The 20994-nt window shown below is 43.5% G+C and overlaps 1 protein-coding gene across 2 annotated transcripts in view; it reads right to left on the bottom strand.

The window, feature by feature from the left end:
• Window positions 1-20103, bottom strand: part of RBPMS2 (RNA binding protein, mRNA processing factor 2) — a 140665-nt gene extending 120562 nt beyond the window's left edge. The window contains exon 1 of one of the 2 annotated variants that reach the window (XM_085644013.1): window positions 19514-20103. In XM_085644013.1, coding sequence (XP_085500139.1) covers window positions 19514-19564 — 51 coding nt within the window. In that variant the 5' untranslated portion in view covers window positions 19565-20103. The remainder of the gene's footprint in view (window positions 1-19513) is intronic. The other variant, XM_085644014.1, reaches the window with a different exon arrangement.
• Window positions 20104-20994: the final 891 nt, after the last annotated feature.

The raw sequence follows: 20994 nt of genomic DNA, 5'->3' as shown, positions 1-20994 counted from the left end.
CCGAGCGCTATGGAATGGATGCTGTTCATGATCTTGAGGGTGTCTTCTGCAGTGAGGGGAGTCCAGTTGAGCAATATCTGTTGGGGGTCCAACGTAGGGTGCGGTGGTGGTTAGGGTGGGTCTTGATGCTGTCGAAGCTTTCATAAATCCTTGATCTTGTGGTTTAAGTACATGCTGAGGTTGTTGCAGAAATCTTGGTGGGGTGGAGGCTTCTGCTGGGTCTAGCGAATTTTGACCACGGTGAAATATTTTCTTTTTTTTTTTTTACTATAGAGTGCATTGGCGTTGATCCTTTATTGCAGGGCTGCTTTCTTCATTGTTCTGAGGTGGTGGTGGTGGTGGTGTGGGGACAGCAGTTATGAAAGCAGAGTGGTCTTCTGGGGTGTTGTTGCTCCATTTCTTCTTGCAGTCTACAGGTGTGTCTGGACTTATGAAGGGTGGAAGAGAACCAGCTGGCTTTCTGGAGAGTTGCTTGCTTGGGGCTTTGAGGGGACCCAAACAGTCAGCGCAGTTGGAGATCTATCGGTGGAGGTTGCGTGCTGAGGTGTTGGCGTCTGGATGTTCGTGGAGGGGTTTTGCTGATGGTGGTAAGCTGTTCTTTGGTGACCTTGTTCCAAATTCTACAGATACTTCCCAACCTGTGCTTTGCGACTTTAATCATCTTACCCCCAGAATTAACCAATAAGGGTCGGGGCTTGCAGTTAAATCTGGATCTCCATGCAAAGTTTCTGTATCTCTTACTGCCACAATGATCCGTCTGCCCCCCTGATCTTAGAATATAATGCACCTGTCCTACATTATGGAGACTCTCGCCCCCTCAGACCTAAATCTAGGCTGCAAAGAAGGACCAGATTGTGAGGTTAGTATTTACACCCCATTAGTAATTTTACCCTGCCACCCCCCAAAAAAATAAAAATCATCAAAATACAGATTTTAGTAGAGATCATCAACAGGAATTCACTGTTTGCATGCCAATGTAACAAAAATGTTCATGATTGTGTGTTAACATACAGAGAGGCCAGTGCTCCCTCTGGTATCAGGTCATATTGGGGTCTGCCTGCACTACTGGGACATTTCAAATGTGGCACCAGCCAAGTTTGTAAATTCATAATGAATACCATGGTTCTCAAGGCTACTAGTAAGGAGTACATGTCATTCCAATCGCAACAAAAAAAAAAATTGATTTTATAATCCATTCTACGTGGGTCAGAGCACAAATGGAAAATTGAAATGCCTACGTCGAATAAGATTTGAAATATATGGAGCTTCGTTGGTCAGACACTACATGGAAGCTAGTCACTGAAGATTATATCAAATGGAAAATTGTAGAAGTAGCAAACAAGATTATGGACAAAGTGCTGAAACGTTTCAGCCTCTCACCCCAGTCAAGAGATCCAAGTCTAATCCATCATTCTTTTGCTCACTTCGCCACCCTATTTTGGACCCTGCCATATGCAAATCAGTCTTGAACCTGTTCCGAATGGGAGCAGTCTAGCCCAAACTGCCAATTGTAGAAGTATTCAAACTTGATAGCAGAGGTGGCAACATTGCTTCTCTATTGAGGGATTGCAAGTGGATGGGCCCCTTACAAAGCATCACAAACTGAATGAGGTGTATGAGCTATGTAGCTTGGCATCCCTCAATCTAATGTGAATATTGATCATACTGTAGTCAGAGTGCTCCATTCTAATTTATTGTTTTGAACTGATCAACATCTGAATAACTATCTTAAAGGTAGTCTCAAGTGATTCATGGTGATCTGGAAATTCTAGCTTATGTATTGAAAAATCTTATACCTCATTATCTTACTGCGTTTTTACTCTGTCTCATAAAATGTGCCTGCCCTGATGGGGAGAAAATATATACATAGGTTTTCATCCAGTTGACCCATAAACAGAGCAGAGAGACATTAAGGGGCTCTGGACTTCTGACATCCTGCCGCTATGAGATCATAACATTGCCTACCATAACATAATTTAAACACTATCCCACATATACCCTTTAACTGTTATGGCCAACTTATTGACCTTGCAACATAGTATTGTCACTGAGTTAGAAGACTAGCACTGGGGAAGCACAGATGTACAGTCAAGATCTTAACTTAGCAAGATAAGTGTCACTGTCCTTAAAGTAGCTGCAGGCCAACAGTGGAGGTGAACAGGGTCAGGATCTCATCTAGGTAGGATTACCAACCCCTCCCCCCAGCCAATTTGACATTGTATGCTACAGCTGCCCACGTGTAAATAACACAGGCTCTCCTGGGACTTGAGACTGGTTAAAAGCTAAATTGAGAACTTGCTAGATATATCTGGTATCTCCTACCTGGAGGCTTTAACTCAGTATGGCTACATTGTAATTTGAAGATAAATTGCAGTTGTTGGGATAAACCAATTCTAGGAATCTAACTGCCCATGGTAATTCGTAATATGCTGACTTGGGGTCAGTAACAGCATACTGTAAGACTTGAAGTGATGTGGTGGTTATTTAAAGCGATTGGAAGCCCATTACATCTCCTACGAGACCTCAATTTCCCTCTGGAAGTCCAGATCAGCCCCAACTCAGCTGGGCTTGACGACAACCTCAGGCATTTGGGACAAACATCACTCATCCTACTCATGCTGCCGGACACATCATAGGCAGAGTCTGCACATCTTTCAACATCACGATCACACAACAAAACCAGTTACCCGGATAGACGATGCCATAGTTAAATTGACATCAGTCAAGCGATAAGAGCTCCCATAGTGGGCCCAGCACACCAACACTGGAACAAGTTAACAGGTGGATTGGACCACCACCTTTCACAAGACGAAACCATAACCCACAGGCCTCATAGCATTTTAAATGAAGTAAACAAGTGGATCACCACTGACCCCCATGAATAGAAGCAAAGCAACGAAGCAAAAACGAAACAAGCCAGCTGATACACAAGACCTCAGCATGACCAAGTAATGCAAACTGGAACACAAATGGAGACCCAGCAAAGCGGAAAAGGACACTTTCAAAGCCACCCAGGGAATGTAGTACCAACTAATATGAGAAACCGGGAGGAAGGCCTTAGACTAACGAATATATTCCAACCGCAGTAAAGAAATATTTGCAACCGTAAAATACCTCAGCAGAGCCACAGCTGCCACTGGCAGCATCAGCTTCTTCAAGATTTGTGCCATAACCTCAAACTTCTTTTGCAGCAAGATCAAAACCATATACAGCCAATTTGCCCCACAATTATACCCCCTGACCCTCCAGTTCTCAGTTACAAACTAAGAAAATGCAACCACATTGGACACCATTAGCACAGAAAACCCACAATGCACACGTCCACACTGATACTGCCGCAACTGTAACACTTTACAACTATCGGCTTCTATCTGTTGGCGTCACAACGTCTTTACCATGAGGTGGTCTTTCCTTGGATCTCAGCATAATCAAAGTATTTTGATGATACCGAACTTTTGCCAAAATGCTTAGCTGACTTCTGAAACACTGTCTGAAATCAATTGATCTTTGTCCTCAGGGCACAGAGGCATTTTTGAATAACCCATTTGCCCTAAAGTTCAGTAAAACTACCAAAAATACTGATTCTTTCGAGGACAGTTCCTCAAGACCATTTTAAACTTTGGATTTTGAAAGTCTAGAAAATAGTGATCAGCTGGACGGTGGACCATTTACTAAAAGAAAAAAAATAAGTGCTTTGCCAGCCTGATACTCCCAGAATCCACTAGCAGCTTTTATCAGGTACTATTCGCCATGTTCCAAACCCTCTGCAACTAGCTGGCAGAGGACTGTTCAACTGCTGTACAACCATTCCCAAACTGTCTTAGTCCACAAATATTTTGCTAACCTCATGAAGGTAGGCTCATTTAACAGATTTTAGTTATGGTGCCCAGTCTACACAGTGCTGCACCAGCATAAACCAACTCGAGTCTGACACCTGAGGGGCATTCTGCAAAAACCAGGTGGCTCCTCATGAGGCAATCGGATTCTTCCCTTTAGATAAACATGCAGGAGCTGAAAGCAGTCTTTAGGGAGCTAAAGTAGTTAATTTGTTTTGTACAGAGCGGTGATGGGCCACAATGAAACCATCAACATAAGCTATCAAGTGGTCAACTAACCACCAGTAGAAACAGGAGTTTAGACCATCAACAAGTGCATGTTCCTACACTCTGCAGTAAGAGTGGGGGCTCGATAGGAATAAACCAGCGAACATGCCGTTTGGCTATATATTACCATGCCATTAGTAGGAACTCCATTAAGAAGTCAGACTCGCCATTTAAGGCCTTGGCACAACTATTAATGTGCTGGCAACTCACCAGCACTGGTTGAGTAATGATGGAAAAAGTGGCCCAATATCAGGGGACATCCTGACGACATGTGGCATAGGGAAGCCGATGCATGCTGTTCACCAAAATCCTTCAATTTAGAAAGTCACATGAGAAATCAAGGACTGTTCTGGTCTCACGTACGTCTCCAAGTTTAGTTCTGTTTGTTCGCTGAGAGCAGCACCTTCAGGGCAGCACTTCAGTCGATGCTAAATTACAATTTTAAATCTACTGTACACCCATTTCTCCTACGAGGGCAGAGTTTCCATGGACAGAGTGAGTGTCCTGCACATGCCTACTGCTGCTCGAAGGCATCTGACTGATTAGGTCAGACACTGACCATTTTGGTCTATCGTACTGGCACACAATAGGAGAAGCAAACAAGAAGTCAACATTTTAGTCAATGGTGATAAAGAGCATAATCAGACTAATTTACACTGAATGATGTAATGTCCTTTTCGAGATGCGGTGAATCGGGAATCCAGGGGAATTACCTGCAAGATCTACCTGGTGAACCTAGTTTAAAAAGAGCAGCACAGACCCTCAGGTTCAAGGGCTTGTATAACTTGATGCTGCTGTTGGAATAATCAATTAAAAGCCACCAGAACCTCAGCAAAGTATTAGTAGGATACATCATAAGAGACCATCCCACCCCACAATTTACGCCTGTGTATGCTTCAGATTGAGGAAAACCCTGCACAACCATGTGAGGCACACCCTTCATTTAATTGGGATAGATAGAATCAGCTGTGTTCTACAGACCAACCTCTTACATTTGGAAGGCAGCAATTACTGCTGAGCAGGGCTAAGATTTTCAGATTATGCAGGAAATCCATCTGATCAGTGTGGTCACCTCTGAATTTTCACCCTTGCACCCATTTTTAACTGGCTTTATAACTCTGCACTTTACTCCTGCTACCCAGTAGTAAAATGCTTGTGCTCCACCATTAAACATGGTTGAATTGGCTTGTTAATTGGTATATTTAACTTGCCTGCAAGTCCCCAGTATATGGTGTAAAGAGTCCACCAAGGGTCTGGTATTTAAGGGCCATGTGTAGCACTTGTGCCATCTGCTAGTATGGCAAAGCAAACATGGCATGTGCAGCCTGACCGGTAAAAAACTCCAAAAATGTAACCCCCCCCCCCCACGCTCTTAAATAAAATTAAGTCACCCCTATGAAAGCCTTATAGCCAACAAGGTAGGGTGCATGTATTTAAAAGTGGGACAAGTAGAAAATGAATATTACTGTGTATCTACAGCAGGCCTGGAAAGCAAGTTTCACTGTGGCAGGCCTAGCTGATCTACGTTATAAAAAAAAGTAGATTAAAATGGTGTCTCAGGAACTGTACCAGCTAGGAAAATAACTTCACCATAATTAAAAAAATCCAATTCAATGGTGAAGCCAGATTTCTAACGGTGTTTAGGGAAAAGTAACTTTTACAAAGTTACTTGCCTGAATGGTCAGAAGGTAATTAGTGTAAGCCACTGCCAGATCACAATCTGCGCTGGACCTTGAATAGGCGAGAAATGCCTATGAGAAATAGGTGGCCCTGAATGGGCAGAGATACTTTGAACTCTACAGAAAATGTAGGATGGTGACTGGGCATCTATTTTTAAAATCCTGAATGCCAGGTCTGTTGAAACACATTTAACACTTGAGACAATTGAAAGGGAGAGAAGAGAACGCAAAGAATTCTTGTGGGTACCTGCCCCCCCCCCCCCCCCCCCCAGGTTGCTGAAGGACCTTGCTTTTATCCTACTAGACTTCTGGTTCAATGTGGGTACAGTTCTTAACTCAACTGGGAGGTTGCTGGATAAGGGAGGACACCAAGATTACCATACTACATCCCATGCCACCCACCCCTGCACACTGAGCCCAAGTTCAGTGCGGCTGAAGACTTAAATCTTGAAAATGCCTTGAGACATTGCATTTTGGGCATGAATGCATTAAGACCAGCAGAATTATTGCAGAAGTAGGTAGGTCAGGACCTAGGAGCGTTTACCCGAATGTGTAGGGTCATGTCCAAGAGTCAATCCAAGCCACTAGCTAGATCCAGGTGTAAATTTAGTATCTTCAGGCACCCACTTAACATTTTCTGGACTTGCAGAAAATCAGAAGAGAACTGAATCTGCCTTTTAAGAACTGACCTGAGGAGCCTTGAACTAGACCTGCTACCCCTTGTAATCAGGGCAAAGAAGTGGACTCCATGGATCAGTTGGGTGGACACCCCCCCCCCCCTCAGTGTAGCTATATAGAGACAGCAAACTGCAAGAGTTAAAGTCCTGAAGTACCCAGTGGCAACTGGACCAGAGCTGGAGTGGACCCAGCCGTTGGCCTCGGCCTGCCACCCTGTGAGTCAGTGTGCCTCTGAGGTCCTGGGGGCTTAAGCAATGTACTCCTGTGGATGGTTGGAACACCAAGTCAGAAAGTAAAAATCTTTTACCAGAACTAACCTGATTGCTGTATCTGGCTCCCAATCTATCATGGTATGCCTTAAAAAAACACCTACGCCCTGTTCTACTGCAACCATTTCTCCTGAAAACTTTAAAAATTCATCTCTGGATTTCCCGATTGGATTAGTCATTTAATTAAATTTCATTGATAATTTGGTTTGGGTTTTTTCCTGTTTTGCATTTTGACTAATAGTTTTGGTACTGCAAAAATGCTTCACATATTGCCTTAAGTTCAGCCAGTCTGATCTTTGTCATTGCTACCGGGGGGGGGGCGGGGGTTGTCATCTCATGTTAATTTAGTGACTTTGAGGGTTCACTTTGACATGGTTTGCGAATATTCCTTGAGGTGGGTAGCCACCCACCCCAAATAATCCAATGTCTTAAAATGATATCCTGCATCTCACTACTCTGCTCTTCATTGAAGAGATACTCTATCTGGTGTGCAACCAAACGTCAGAGCAAAGGCAGTTTCAGTGGCAGTCGGGCATGTAGCCATCAAATATTTTGAGCATGTATGCGGCATACTACACCAGCATCTTGCGATAGTTACAGTCCTCATTGTAAATTACTTCAGGGGGAACCTCTGTCAGGTGGTTTTACCGAACACCTTTGCTTTGGCCCAAGCTTTACTTTAGGAGTGACTTCTGTATTCTATGCAAGTTAGCTACAGGTAGGCAGTGCCAGGGATCCGGAATGAGGGTTAGTTTCCATTGTTTTGGCCAAGTTACTCATTTCAGCTGCCCAAAAAGCAATACACTCTAGGTAACTGAAGCAAGTCAACTTTGTGTCATCTTGCCTGATGTTACACCTTCTGTTCCCCTTTTATTTGGGTACAACTGCCACCACGTGTGTGCCCTAAACCTTTACTGTAATTGGTTACACAACTGAACATTAGCGTCCCATCAGGTAGACGCTAAGAAAATGCACCAAGTGCGTGGAAATAGAAGGGAATGGGGTCTGCAGTGTGTATATTTACACCAACATGACGCCCGGTTGTTTTAAAGCGCTACAGTAGCCCGCGGAATGAAAGTAATTAATAGTGGAAGTGTTTCCGGTTAGCACAGGGCTGGGTGCTCAATGTACAGCAGTGATGCATACAAAATATTAACGAAATATCCCTTACACAGTTCAATGTGATGCTGCCTAATTTAGCTAGTAAGATCTCTGAAGGGGATTTTTAATGGGACATAAGGTGTTCTGCCTTAAGATGGGAGAGGATTTGGGGCAATAGGAGGTCGGACTTTTTGGCAGGAAAGTAGCCATAAATGGATATAGGGAAGTCCAGTCACGGGCTAGTGCACTGGATAACACAAGTCACCTCACCATCATCTAACACTCCTGTTTTCGTGTCTGTAAAAGGATTTTAATTGCTGGTGCATACTGAAAGACCCCTGACATTCTGGCGCTCGGTCTGCTCTTCAAGGGGGATCTGGTTAGCAGAGGGGCTCACTGCTCTGAATAGGTTCCACTGCACCAGTTGTGCGCGACTTCTGGAGACCCATCGCTGGAGAGACCCTGCGGTTTAGAAGCCAGATGTGAGGGTTGGATACAAGATACCAGAGGTGACTTCCAGCATCAAGAAGTATTGGGAGCGTTCTAGCAAGAGACAGGGAGGTCAGACTGCACCCTTCACGCACTCTTTGGACATGTAACAGTCTCCAGAAGAGCTGCAATAATAGCTTGAGTGTGGCAAAATGGATGTTCACTTATTCCCTAAACTCTCAGCCTCTGAAGCAGAACCACTTGCTGACAATTTTGATCCTGTTCTCAATCTTAGCACAAGAGCGACCTCTGGCAGCCATGTATGTGTAATGCACACTAGGACTGCAATTTCTATAGGATTTTTAGGATTCTGCCACATTTTAGAAATCCAGTTTTAACCATTGGTGTTCTTAATTGGTCTGAGCTAATTTGGGAAGTTTATCGCTAAAATGTTGGGTACTGCTTTGCCTTCGCAATCATTCTCTGGGCAGCTGCTTGTGCCCAGTTACGCAGGAGTAAACAGATTAATTTAGAAGGGTATTCGGACATTACCACTCTAAATGTACTTAAATTAGTAAAAGTACTGCATTACCAAATTAATAATCCCGTTGGACAGCAACCCCTCTGCAGTTGGCCAAAGAGAAGAAACCAAATATGTTCTTTAGCTGCTGAGTGCGCAACACTGAAGACTATATAAGCAATGTCATGCCCGCTACTAAGAGTGCAAGCCTCATGACTGAGCAAACCAATGCAACAACTGTTTGTTAATAAAAACACATTGAATTTCTGAAAATTACTCAATGTTTACCTTGAGCCAGTGGGAGCCACTGGCCCGACCTGTACTTATTTTGCCGCATCAGATATTTACGGAGCGCAAGAGGGAGAAACAGATGGGAAAGACGGAGGAAGTGACAGCAAAACCGTCAAAAGGGGAGAAGGCAGGACCCTGCATGAGTGAGAAAGGGGCAGGGAGTGCCTGTAGTAGAATAAGGATGTATGCGCTAGATTGAAGACTGCGCAGCCTTTGTATCCCGCGCACCAAAGTAGATAATTATAAAAGTTCATTATAAAACAGATTAGAACAGCCAATAAGTCTGATTCTAGTGAGCCAAGGCATGCAAATACAAACATGCACATATGCTGTTTAGCGTAGAAAAGACCGAATTATTGGCTTTGCCAATATTGGGAAAGATAGTAGGAACATAGGATTGCCTTCAGTGTAAAATGTATAGAAAAAGAATTTAATGTGAAAGTGATGATCGAGTACTATAGATGCCTAACAGTCCCACATACATTCTAGCGGAAGGACTTCCTAGAAGGCACAATGATGCAGACAGAATATAGCATAAACAGAGAAATTCTATGTATGCTAAAAAAAAAAAAGTACAGCTGCGTACAACTCCTACAGGCGCCATCAAACCACACCTAAACGGAATATTTAGTCACCCAAATATTTTGTAGAACAGCAGTCATGTTGCTTCTTGTGTCATTGTAACAAACACCCATCATAATACCGTATAGCGTAGAAGTAAGGGGGGACTCAAAGGTTCTACCAATGTAACTACGATTGGTCTTGCGCTACAGAATGGCATTAGTAAGAAGGTGTCATACTGCATTGGAAAATGCCTCGATCGCCCACTTCTCAGTAAGCCATGGTGTTATGGATTAAACACAGGAGTCAAAGTAGTATAGTAGAACACGTGTTCCTGCTCATGCCTCCACTGCCAAGACCCAGGCGTGTCTACACAATACAGAGTGAAAGAGCCCAGGAGTAACTATGCAAAAATTTACTCAGTGAGCGAGGGTCCATGTTCCACTGCTCCATCAAGAAAATATGGACACGACTGACCTTTTGTAAAGATACAAAAGCAGACACTATTTTCAAATAATTAGGAGACATTTTCTTTAAATTCTGAAAAAGCCACGGGTAAGCGTTTTGGGCTCTTTTGACAACTGAAAGTTTATAGGGAAAATGAATCGAACCCACATATGTCTACAGCTGCTTAGCCTGTGATCCTCCTTTGCTGCATGATTCGACAACTCCAAAGCTAGACCGACCAGGTGCTCGCTCCGCTCCATTCTATGTGGTTTAAGCTCTCCATATAAAGTCTCTGCGTTTGCTGCAAGATATTAATGTCTTGCAATTATCAAATATCCTCTTTCTAGTTCAACACAATAGGTTGGAATTAAATTCAAATTGGGCACATATATTCAAGAGCAAACGTTCAGCTATACCCGAGAACATTAGATTGTCTTTGAGGAAGATACTCTAGATTAGATTCGTTAGATTAGATTCGTTAGTTTGGTTAAATGATTTCATCAAAACTAAAAGGCTTTAAAGCCATACATTAACCGGCTTACGTTTACAGGCAAAATTGAATTTAGGCTTCAAGAAGATAGTGAAATTCAGGAAATTCTAAACGAGTGTTCATTCCGTAGGGAACTAAATTTGTCTTAATGCATCGAAGTCTACAGTACAAGTTGTGAAACTGGGCTGAAGAAACTAAGAACCTGAGGAATGCCTTGAATCCTTCTCCACACACACCACCTGGAGTCCCTGCATTCGCCCCATCCCATCAGCCCATGTTTTACCTGCAATGGCATGTCCCTACGCCCAAATTTGAGTAGTGTTTAACCATCATAATTAACATTTTTATATGCACAATTACATTTTGAATTCATAATTGAGTTTTTTAGGCCAAATAACTAGATTTTGCATAAAGTAAATCAATACATTTGGGTTAACCTTTTTTTCCAACTAGCTATGCATAGATTACTACACATTTGAATACGTCCATGAAATATAAGCCTTTAGGAACTATTTTTTGCTTACAGGGAGCCAATGGCAACTCTTTAAACAAATTAAACTTGCAGCAGTCATTTCAAAGACAATTCAAATCTTCTGATATTCTTTTTTTCCAAAGGCACAACTGAAAATGTCCAAAGCGGAAAACAGATTTGGCTTTTGTAGGTTCTCTTTAGTGTGTGCACTGCGCTCTCCTGGTGCTCCCCCCTAAAATAACACATTACAATACTGCCCAAATAATTATTTGCATTCCACAGGGACAGCCGTTTACATTGTGTTAATAGGACCTACCTAAATAGGAGAAGTACAAAACTATTGGAACTTCATGGCTAACAGGCCACTTTTGTTTTTCAGAGTTAGTTATAAAATACATTGGAAGACTTTAGATAAATTCGATTGAAATATCTTGTATACAATCCATGTTACCTGCAGCCTGATTGATGGAAAGTTGATTATGAATGTTTGGCCATAACTTGGGTCCTAAATTTATTATCTTCATAGTTCATCACTCCGAAATATTTGTACTTTTGTTTTATATATGTTCCTTAAGGAGATTCCATTATCCTATGAGAAAATTCCAAATCCAACACGTGCTAGGGCATCATCGCAGCCGCATGTGCACCAATATGTTGGGGCTAATCAAGACCCACCTTGATTTTTGTAAAAGGAGTTCATTTTAGTTAAAATTTGAGGAAAAAGGTTGGTTGCTTCCAATTAAGTTACATTAATCAATATTGATCATGATTAGTGTTAATTTTTTTGTATGGTCTGTATCAAAACCTCGGAGGTTCGATTAAATACAAGTTTCTCAGAAGAAATCTGAGCCAATATTTTTATAAGGAAGCAAAAACATTCTGAACACTTTAAAACAGAGCAGTCTATAAAATCTGGCAAATGACTAAGACAATTTGTTGCTAAAAGCTGATCAAACAATGCATAGGAGGGGATTTGCATTCAAGTCAGCTGACCTGCACTGCCACTCCAATCTTAGCTATATTGTGCATACGATCCACTGTAGACTTGTAATCCATAATAGAGTACTTACCGTTTGTCTTTTACAAATATTTTTGCACAGTTAGATTTAGCATCAGTATGTGTTACTTTGAAACTGGTGTCCTCTAAAAGCCAGATATGGGACTGAAATTCAACTCTTCACCCAAAAGGTGGCCTAACAAGCAATCACAGAACAAACATAAAAGGGCCAATAGTCTGTATTTTTCTCGCCTGCTAGTCGCCCTACTTAAGGATTGGGACAGCAGCATGTACTTCTCAAGAACATGGAAGAGCGCTCCGAATGCAGTCTTCAAATCGTGGTTGCAAAAGGCTGGCCTGTTGCTTAGACATTTTCATCCATTGTGCAAACAGCCCGAGAATTTAGAGAAGCAGCTATTACGGTTTATAGTTCCAATACTAAGGTAGCACCCATTCCTGGGCAACACGAGAGCTTTACTCAAACGGCCCTGTGCAGCAGGGTGGTCTTTGAAAATAGTTCTTGGAGAGGATTAAGAGTTGTTCCATAGCACTTGTGTGAGGGGGGGAAGCAGGAGCTCATGCTGGATAAGTGATAGTTCTACAGATGCAATAACTACTTGATACCACCTATGCTTTGTTTACTGTGAAGTGGTACAATTATGACTAGGTGTCGCCCTACACCAAGGCACTGCACATATGATGCACCAAGTAATGCATTTCAAACATCCGAGACCTTTCTTTCTGATTGAGCCAGCAGTTACATTTCAGGCAGTTACATTTCAGGCAATATGTAGATCTGTAGTTGAACGTATAACCTCAGCTAGTTTGCAATTCTTTCTGCCCGCACCAATAACAAACTACTTCTAAATAAATACAAATTCTCCAATTGTTTTTAAATAAGCACTGATATTGCAATTCTATGGTAGTTAAAACAAGTAGTTACCTAAAGGCGGTGAAAAATACATATTTACTTTGGGATACATGGCATTCGGGGTGTAAGGGCTAAATGTGAGGCATGGGGTGTATTTTTAGCTTGCCTGGTCCACAAAAAAAGACGAAAAAAAAAAGAAAGAGTGGGCTTTGAGGGAAGGCAAAGAAAGGAAGCAGTGGTAAATTAACAAGGATGAGTATTCTAGCGGAGGATCCCAAACAAACGACAACTTTATTGGTAGCAGCCTAGGGATAATGGAGTGTAGAGGTCGCAATAAGACAGTGGAAGGCCTTTGGAGATAGTTTCCGAAGAGGTGATGTGAATTGCCTTTAAAACGAACTCGCCATGTTAGCCAGTGGGTGAAAGTTCAGAGGGGTGAACGAGTCTCCTGCAGACAGTGCATGCAATATAAAGGGGATCATGTTGCCCAATGAAGATTAGAGCACTAGGGCTTTTAGATGGAAACCAAAAATCAAACCTGGAGTGCAAATGATTTGGTACTCTTGAAAGGGAATATAGTCCAATTTTCCTCCTTTTACAGTGGGAGTTGGTGGGATAAGGCGAAGAAAAACGAAAGTCACAAAATGGAGATGGTTAACATATCTAGGGCGCTAGCTGAAAGTGTCCATTTAGAAACTGTGCACAGGGTGATTGGACAGAGGAGGCAGGGTAGTGTTTGTACTTTAAGTCGTAAACTATGAAAGACCCTTTTAGATCTCAGTCACAATTAACCACCAAGAGCTCACTGAAAAACTACATCAGCTGGCTTCAGTGGAACAGCTTTGGCCCAATACACCTTCTGCAGACACACACCCAATGTACAATTGGGCACTTTCCTCTACGGAATATCAGATGTGTCACCAACACTGTTAAACACTTACCGTGCTGCTCTTGCCGATAGTCTAAGATTGGATGTTACATGTATGCAGGCAAGAGTTTCACATCAAACTTTAAGACCAGTCTGGTAACCTACCCAACTTCAGTGTTTCACAAGGTTAGTGGATGCAAAACAATTGCATCTCCAAAACTGCTTAGTAAGTGAAATCCTACTCCCTGTACTGCCAGTCAAGCCCCATTCCCTCTTCCTTGGGCAGAAAAATAGGGTACACCCCAACCAACCATCAGGAATCCTGCTCTTCAAGGCTTTATAAATCAGGCTGGGGACATTTGATGGTGCGTAACTCTGGATGTTGTCCATCCCTGCCAGCTGATCAACCAGTTCACCACTTGGTTCTTGCATGCTAACTACATTACAGCACACCACTCCCATCTTGCTTGTACTCCGTGTCCTCAGTCCACTGCAGGGTAGGTATTTGCGTTTATGAAAATCTTAAATACAGTAAACAAGAACAACCCAGCACTGGACTAATCAGGATTCTATGGGATACAAGTATGCTCCTATTTATGTTCACCTGAAATCACCAGACACCAAAATCATTTTTTAATTATGAATTTAACTGCATGTGGGCTTTAATTAAGCAAGAGCTTTAGTGTTTGTACTGAAGTTGTAGAAACGGTGGACAAATCAATGACATGTGTGACCACTTTAAGGCAACACCAGCTTCATGAGAATATTCACTCCTCAACTTGGAAAAGTGGTTCAGATTTTCTAGTTTTCTTCTGCTTCTAAGATGCAACTGTAAGAACCCACACAAATTGTGAGAACATTTCAAAACACATTTGCCGCCTTATTTCAGCTTCGCGTCTGGGTGTCACTGGCATGCTAGTGTGGCCAGGCGATTTGAGAGGGGAGTTGAGGTGAACCTACAGACTGGGATTTTGAATACCAGCATGGTCCGAATGTTGCACTACTCAGCCTCACTTCACGACATAGTCCACAGTGGAAAACAGTCAATTCTGACCAGTTGCTTGGAGGCAGTATATTTTTTCCTGATGGACTGGTATACATCTACGAGTCCCTTGAACTGCCACAAACTAGTGGGGCTTTTCAAAGGAACAGCTGATTCAATTGTTTAGCTGTTTGGTGGAAACTCTGCGATTCCCTCTGCTTGCCATACATCTACATATGGAGAGGTCACAAATGATGTTGGATAGTGCAATATCTCCATTGTGCAGTGAAGTTTTGCACCTCCTGTAATTGGAGTTTCATTATATTACTGAAGACCCATTTATTTATACAGATGTTTTATTGAATTTTCTTGGACGCTCAAATGTTCGATGTTATGTCATGATGATGACCTATATCTATTATGGTTGAAACGCCGTTGACTCCTACAGGTGGCTCCAATTGAAGAGGACGCATTTTTTGCTGTACGTTTGTTTTGTTCGGAACCCCTTTTTTGTATAATAATTTCTTCCTCAGCCACTTTGATTACACACTATTTATACTTCCAGTATTGTTTGTGTAACCCTATGAGCGCCATTATTGTCTAATGATTTATTTTATTGTTTGTCAATACATTTTCTATATAATGAAATTTATACATTGATATAATGTGTCCAAATAGTATCTGGGCATTTTCTTTTCCTTTTTTGTTCCCTCATTGATTTACTATGTTAGTGTTCTTTCCTTTCTGCTTAATTTATATATTTTCTGGGTAGGTTATTTTGTATTTCTCATTATTCTAAGTGTTATAATTGAACCTTGTTAGGATTCCAGTATTTAGTTTGCCCCGGGTTCAGGTCTTAGGGCTGCCACTGTTTGTAACAACTTATTTTGGGAACCGAGCACATCATGGTGGGTGTAGACCCCAAGGCTGTGCATGTGCATAGCTTCACAGCATAGACAAACTGGACACCTGTTCAACAAAAAAGGTTTGTGGTCAGAGCTTATGGTTACATTGCAAGTTAACACAGGATCTAGCAATTTAGTAGTGCGAAAACACTGAGACCAAGGGCGCCACCATGCTAAAGAACCAAAAGTAGCTTTTACTGAAGCCTAAATACTATCTGGTCCCCAGAGAGCCAGAGTATGAAATATCCTGAGCCCCGCTGCTTTAAAGCAACCGCAGCCCACTCCAGCAGCTGTAGGAATGAGGAAATCCTGCTAGAAGCAGCACAAATTGTTCCTTTGCCTAACTCAAAGCAACCATTGGTGCACTCCTGGAGTGTTTGAAAAGAAATCATCTGATACTAAAAACCAAATATTCCTTTGCCAACCACTTAATGCAACCATTTTCATAACCTAAGTGGAGGTGGTCCGTAAGCATAGGGAAAAATCGACCCACCCCTATGTGTCAAGACTGTGGGAATAGCATACCCAAATAGTAATTAAATAAGGAATCCATCTGCTGGTCTACATATGAAAAATATAAAGTTAATTACTTCTAATCCACAACCCTTGTCAAAGACTCATTCCGTTACTTCTGGTGTGATGTTTGAGACTTTAAGTCAGGTACTTCCCATGCATGGAAAGCACATCTTGATGGACCAGCAAATTGTGAATCCGCTAAGAGCATGGTCTTACAGGGAAACACGGTGTGGTAAAGCTACACAATACCTTAAACCTAACCTGGTAGAAAGCTCTACTAATAACCCTTCACCCAGCCCTTATTAAAGCCATGAGAGCTCAGTTGCCAATTAACTGAGAAGAGTGTAATCTTGATAATTGGCCCTTGGCCTTTTACCAGAGTAGAGGGGCTGAAACTGCACTAGCCATGTACTAAGTATGAGGTTGAGGACCAAACAGATTGAGTCGTTCTATTGTTAGATCTACAAGTGGTTTTCAATACCATGGACCACAGTATCCCACTTGGGTGGCTTAAAGAGCTTGTAATGGAGGGATCCGTCTTGGCCTGGTTATTTCCTTACAGAATGCTCACAACCAGTTATGAAAAAACATCATTGGGCATCTAGTTAGATAATCATTTATCCTTAGAAGGGCGATTAAATGTTTTTTTCTACAAAAGAATTAAGGAAGGTACTGTCCTACCTGCCAACATAATGTCACACTCAAGCAATAGCAGACAATATTTTGTGAAAACTGAACTACTGCAGTCGTTATTGTGGTCTTTGTTGGGCTATTAAAACAATTAAACACGCAAAATGTTGCAGTTGGGGGGTTATATAGGAACTGAATATACCACGTTTCTGAAGCCAGGAAGCTGCTGCACTTGCTTCCTATTTATAAAAAAACAAAAAAGGAAAAAGGAAAAGTTTTCCTATAAAGTCCCTCGAGAACAAGGTTCAGAATGTAATCTAAAGTCCACCCCTAGCTTAATGCTTTACTCCGCATAAACTGGCCACTCGTCCCCTTTACAACAAAGATTATTGAACTTACCCAAAGTGGGGAAAGCTAAAAAGAACTGGGTCTCTCCTACCTAGGATGTGGGATTGTCTTTCCAAGATACGTCAATCACATCTCATTTTTTATAGAAAGACACTGAAGACCTTTCTGTTGACCCAGTTCCATTTATCTGCTTTTTTTTTTATATTGTTCTGGTCAGTTAGCGTCAAATGATCCGATGTACATGCAATACAACACTATCAAATCTTAGTAAAAGATTTGGTTGCAATGATATATATTATATATATATATATATATATATATATATATATATATATATATACACACATACATATATACATACATACATACATATACATACGAACACACACGAACACACACGCTTTACGGTTCACAGTTATTCTGCATGTGTGAAGGATTATATAGCTCTTTGAGACATTGTCTTTAGCTACGAGTGACCAGCCATGTTTTTAATGTCTGTAATGTTAGGGAAGCCGCATCTAATGAACTGGCAGCGTGTTCAATATTGTGATGGTCTTAAACATCAAAACAATTCAAATTGTAAAACACTAAGATGCATTCCGTTAGCAAATAACATGAACAAAAAAAAATTTGATGCTAGTCCTCACTCTAACCTTTGGGTTAGATTTCCGAGGCAGGAGAACGGAGAATTACACTGCTTTTTGCAAGTTTTTGGATTGGAAGTGCAACCTTTTCCTCAAGGAAAGTCTAAGTAATAGACTCGTGTTTGTTGCAAGCAGTGGGGTGGGCGGGTAGCGTCCAGAAGCAAACCGACTGCACTGAGAAAGCCATGTGCTTCACGACTGCCGTAGATGGACTGGCCGTTCCCCTACATTCCAGTAACATCCTGCTCCTTAACCCTAAACAATTCTTAAAAGCTGACGGATCCCATCTGGCCCGCCCGCCTGCCAATTCTCATCTCTTCTAGAGCCGAAAAGCGATTTGTTGTGGGGGAAAGCGCTGCAGGGGCAGTCGAGGCTCGGATAATGTAAACCCACACCCCCAGACTCCCACGACTAATGTATCTCATAGCAAAATAACCACAACACGACCCATGAAAGAGTGGACCTTTCCGACAGAGATGCCCAGGAGTGTCAAGAGATAGCGCCACCTGAGCGGGTGTCGGGGCACTGCATCAGCGAGAGTGCGCTAACCTCGGAGCCGGCCTGGCAGCGGCCTCCTGGCTCGGTGACCTGCGGGAAGGGCATGCCCTTGCTTTAGGGGCTGCGAGGCAGCACTCCCACCTCAGCCAGGCAAGACCTCGCTGCAGCTCGGCGCAGTGGTATCCAAGCAGGGCCGTTCCTAGCACGACGTGCCTCACGGCGGACTGGGGCAGAGGGGCTCAGCCGGAGCCCAGCGCCCACAGCTGCGCCCTCATTAGTGCCTGGTGCTCAGCGCGCGCAGCCGGCTCTGGAACTCAGGGCGAGCGGCCTCGCGGCCCCTCAGAGGCGCGCGAGCGTTCCATTGCGGGCTACACGGGGTCCTCTTACCCAGCCCCGCACAAACGGCGCTGCAGCGAGCAACACAAACACTGCTAAATACACACAGCGATGACCGCTTCCACCCACCCGGCCAAACCATCACGTTTAAAGCAGTAACCGCTCCAAAATAACACCCGCTGAATTATCCATCCAACTGCCCTCATGCGAGGTAGTCAGCTGACCACTGAGTTATCCCCGCACACGACTACTTAGAAAATGGCCCACACAGCAGCGCACGCTGCAGGTTACATGAAAGCCAAGCGTGGAGTGACCACTCACACCCAAACTGGCGGAATGACACCAGCGACGTTACCGTAGTACCGCAGTGTTCCTGCCCCTAGGTAACTAGATGAACACTCATGAACAGAGCAGCATGGGGTAACTGTTCCACTGTGTAGGAAACAGCCACAAAACAGGGGCACTTGGCCATGACGGATGCAGGTCAGCAGCCTGAGGGCACAAGCGCAGCTCCTACCTGAGCGCCGAGAGGTCAAGCCAGCTGTGCAGAAAGGACGGCCGGCGGCGAGCACGAGCCACCCACCCCTCTCTAGCTCCCATGCCAGGTGTAAGGGGTGAGAGCGCCCCTCGCCCAGACCGCAACCGTGCACAGGTGGACGCTAGAAAACTGAGGCGAAGGGCTCCAAGAGGAAGCAAACCCGACCCCGACAGGAAAACAATGGCAGTGTGAGTGGCAGCTCCTTCTCCCACCGATCTAAACACGGAAGGGCTCGTCAAGTTAAGTAAACTAGCGCCGCGCCGGCCGCAAAAGAGCACAAACCAAAGGGTCACAAGAGTACGGCCCCGGCGGCTCACACAAGCACCCGAGGGCGCCTCACCTCCTCCTCGACGCTGCTCAGGTGTTCCCCGTCCTGCTTGTGGCTGCTCATGGTGCAGAGGTCGCCGGCTGCTCCCTCCAGAGTGCCCACGGTGCTCGGGCGCTTCTTTAGTTTTTTGTGCGGTGGTCACCCCTCGAGGCAGCAGATGTAGAACAAGTGTCGGTTTCACGTTGAGAGGTGAGACGTGTGCGGGATGGTTGTGCGGTGCAGGAGACGTAGTGTGCCCCGAGTGTTGCTCCAAGAGGTGGCTTGTTTCGTTACCCCTTTCCCTTCTTTTTTGTATGGAAATAGGGTGGGGAGGGGGAAAGAAAAAGTTAAGTGCGTGCTTTTAGTGTGTGTGAAAGTGCGCTGTGAAGGTGCAGAGGAGGAGTGGGAGGGAGGTTGCTTTATACCCTCTGGGCTCACATGGAGTTGGCTGAGGCAGAAACCCCAATGGAGAGGAAAAAAGGTGCTAATCAGCAACGAGGGGGGAGGTCCTGACTGCAGCCGCGTCTCGTTTCTGCTGCTTTTCAATTTGACCATCAATTAGAGAGAGGGAGGAAGGGGCAAGGAAATGTGCCGCTTGTGTTGGAAATGCAGCTCAGCTGGGCTGGGATCCAGGCCCTCCCCACTGCATCACTGTCTCCCTGGGAACCTCCAGCCCAATCACAGGAAGCGGCCGCAACTTTTTTTTTTCCACGAAAACTTTTTAAACTTTGATGAACTTGCATGATTGAACTTTCTTAAAGCAGCAGGGCTAGACGACCCCTCCCCACCGTGACACGCCCCCACATTAAACTCCGAAAGGCAAGTTCCCAGTCACACGCTGTTGTGTTTGATAACAAGTTACTCCATGGACAGCTTCGCCACATTTAGGAGGCTTTTAACCTTTCTGAAAAATACAGCGGGCCAACGCTCTCCATTACGAATAGAGTTCCGTTATTAAACAAAATATATGTTACTTTGCTGTATACATTGTAGCCTTGTAGGTATTCGGGGTTAGTATATGCAGAGCCACGGGAATTTATGCGGCAGGAGACGTCCAAATTATGCGACACGAAAAGGCAAATTATGTGGCATAAACAGCACATTTTCTAATAGTATTACTTTAATATTTCGTCTTTTTTTAAAAAAAATTGGTAACACTGTCTGGGCATTGGTTACACCCCATTAGTACCAGTTTAACACCCAAATATAGCAATAAGCAACAGAAAGCTGACCAGTCAAATTTTAAAGAGGGCCATGCTGGAACACGCGTGTTTGCCTTCTTAGTAACTTTTGAACCGTTTGAGCTAGAAACAAAAACATGTTTTTGTTAAAATCTGCCGATGATAAGCAGAAGGTGGATTATGTGGTAAATGCGGGAAATCTATAACTATTTGAAAATCGCTGCAGCCGCACAATCGCATAATTCCAGTGGCCCTGAGTATATGGAATAGCAGACGTGTACAGAAACAGCTCTGTAATTCAGGCTGACACCAATGGTCATCTTTAACGTTTTT

Source organism: Triturus cristatus, chromosome 3_1 (genome assembly GCF_964204655.1).
Source record: "Triturus cristatus chromosome 3_1, aTriCri1.1, whole genome shotgun sequence".
In the NCBI taxonomy this organism is placed as follows: domain Eukaryota; kingdom Metazoa; phylum Chordata; class Amphibia; order Caudata; family Salamandridae; genus Triturus; species Triturus cristatus.
The sequence above is the reverse complement of the archived record's forward strand: the minus strand, read 5'-3'. Positions and strand labels throughout refer to the sequence as shown.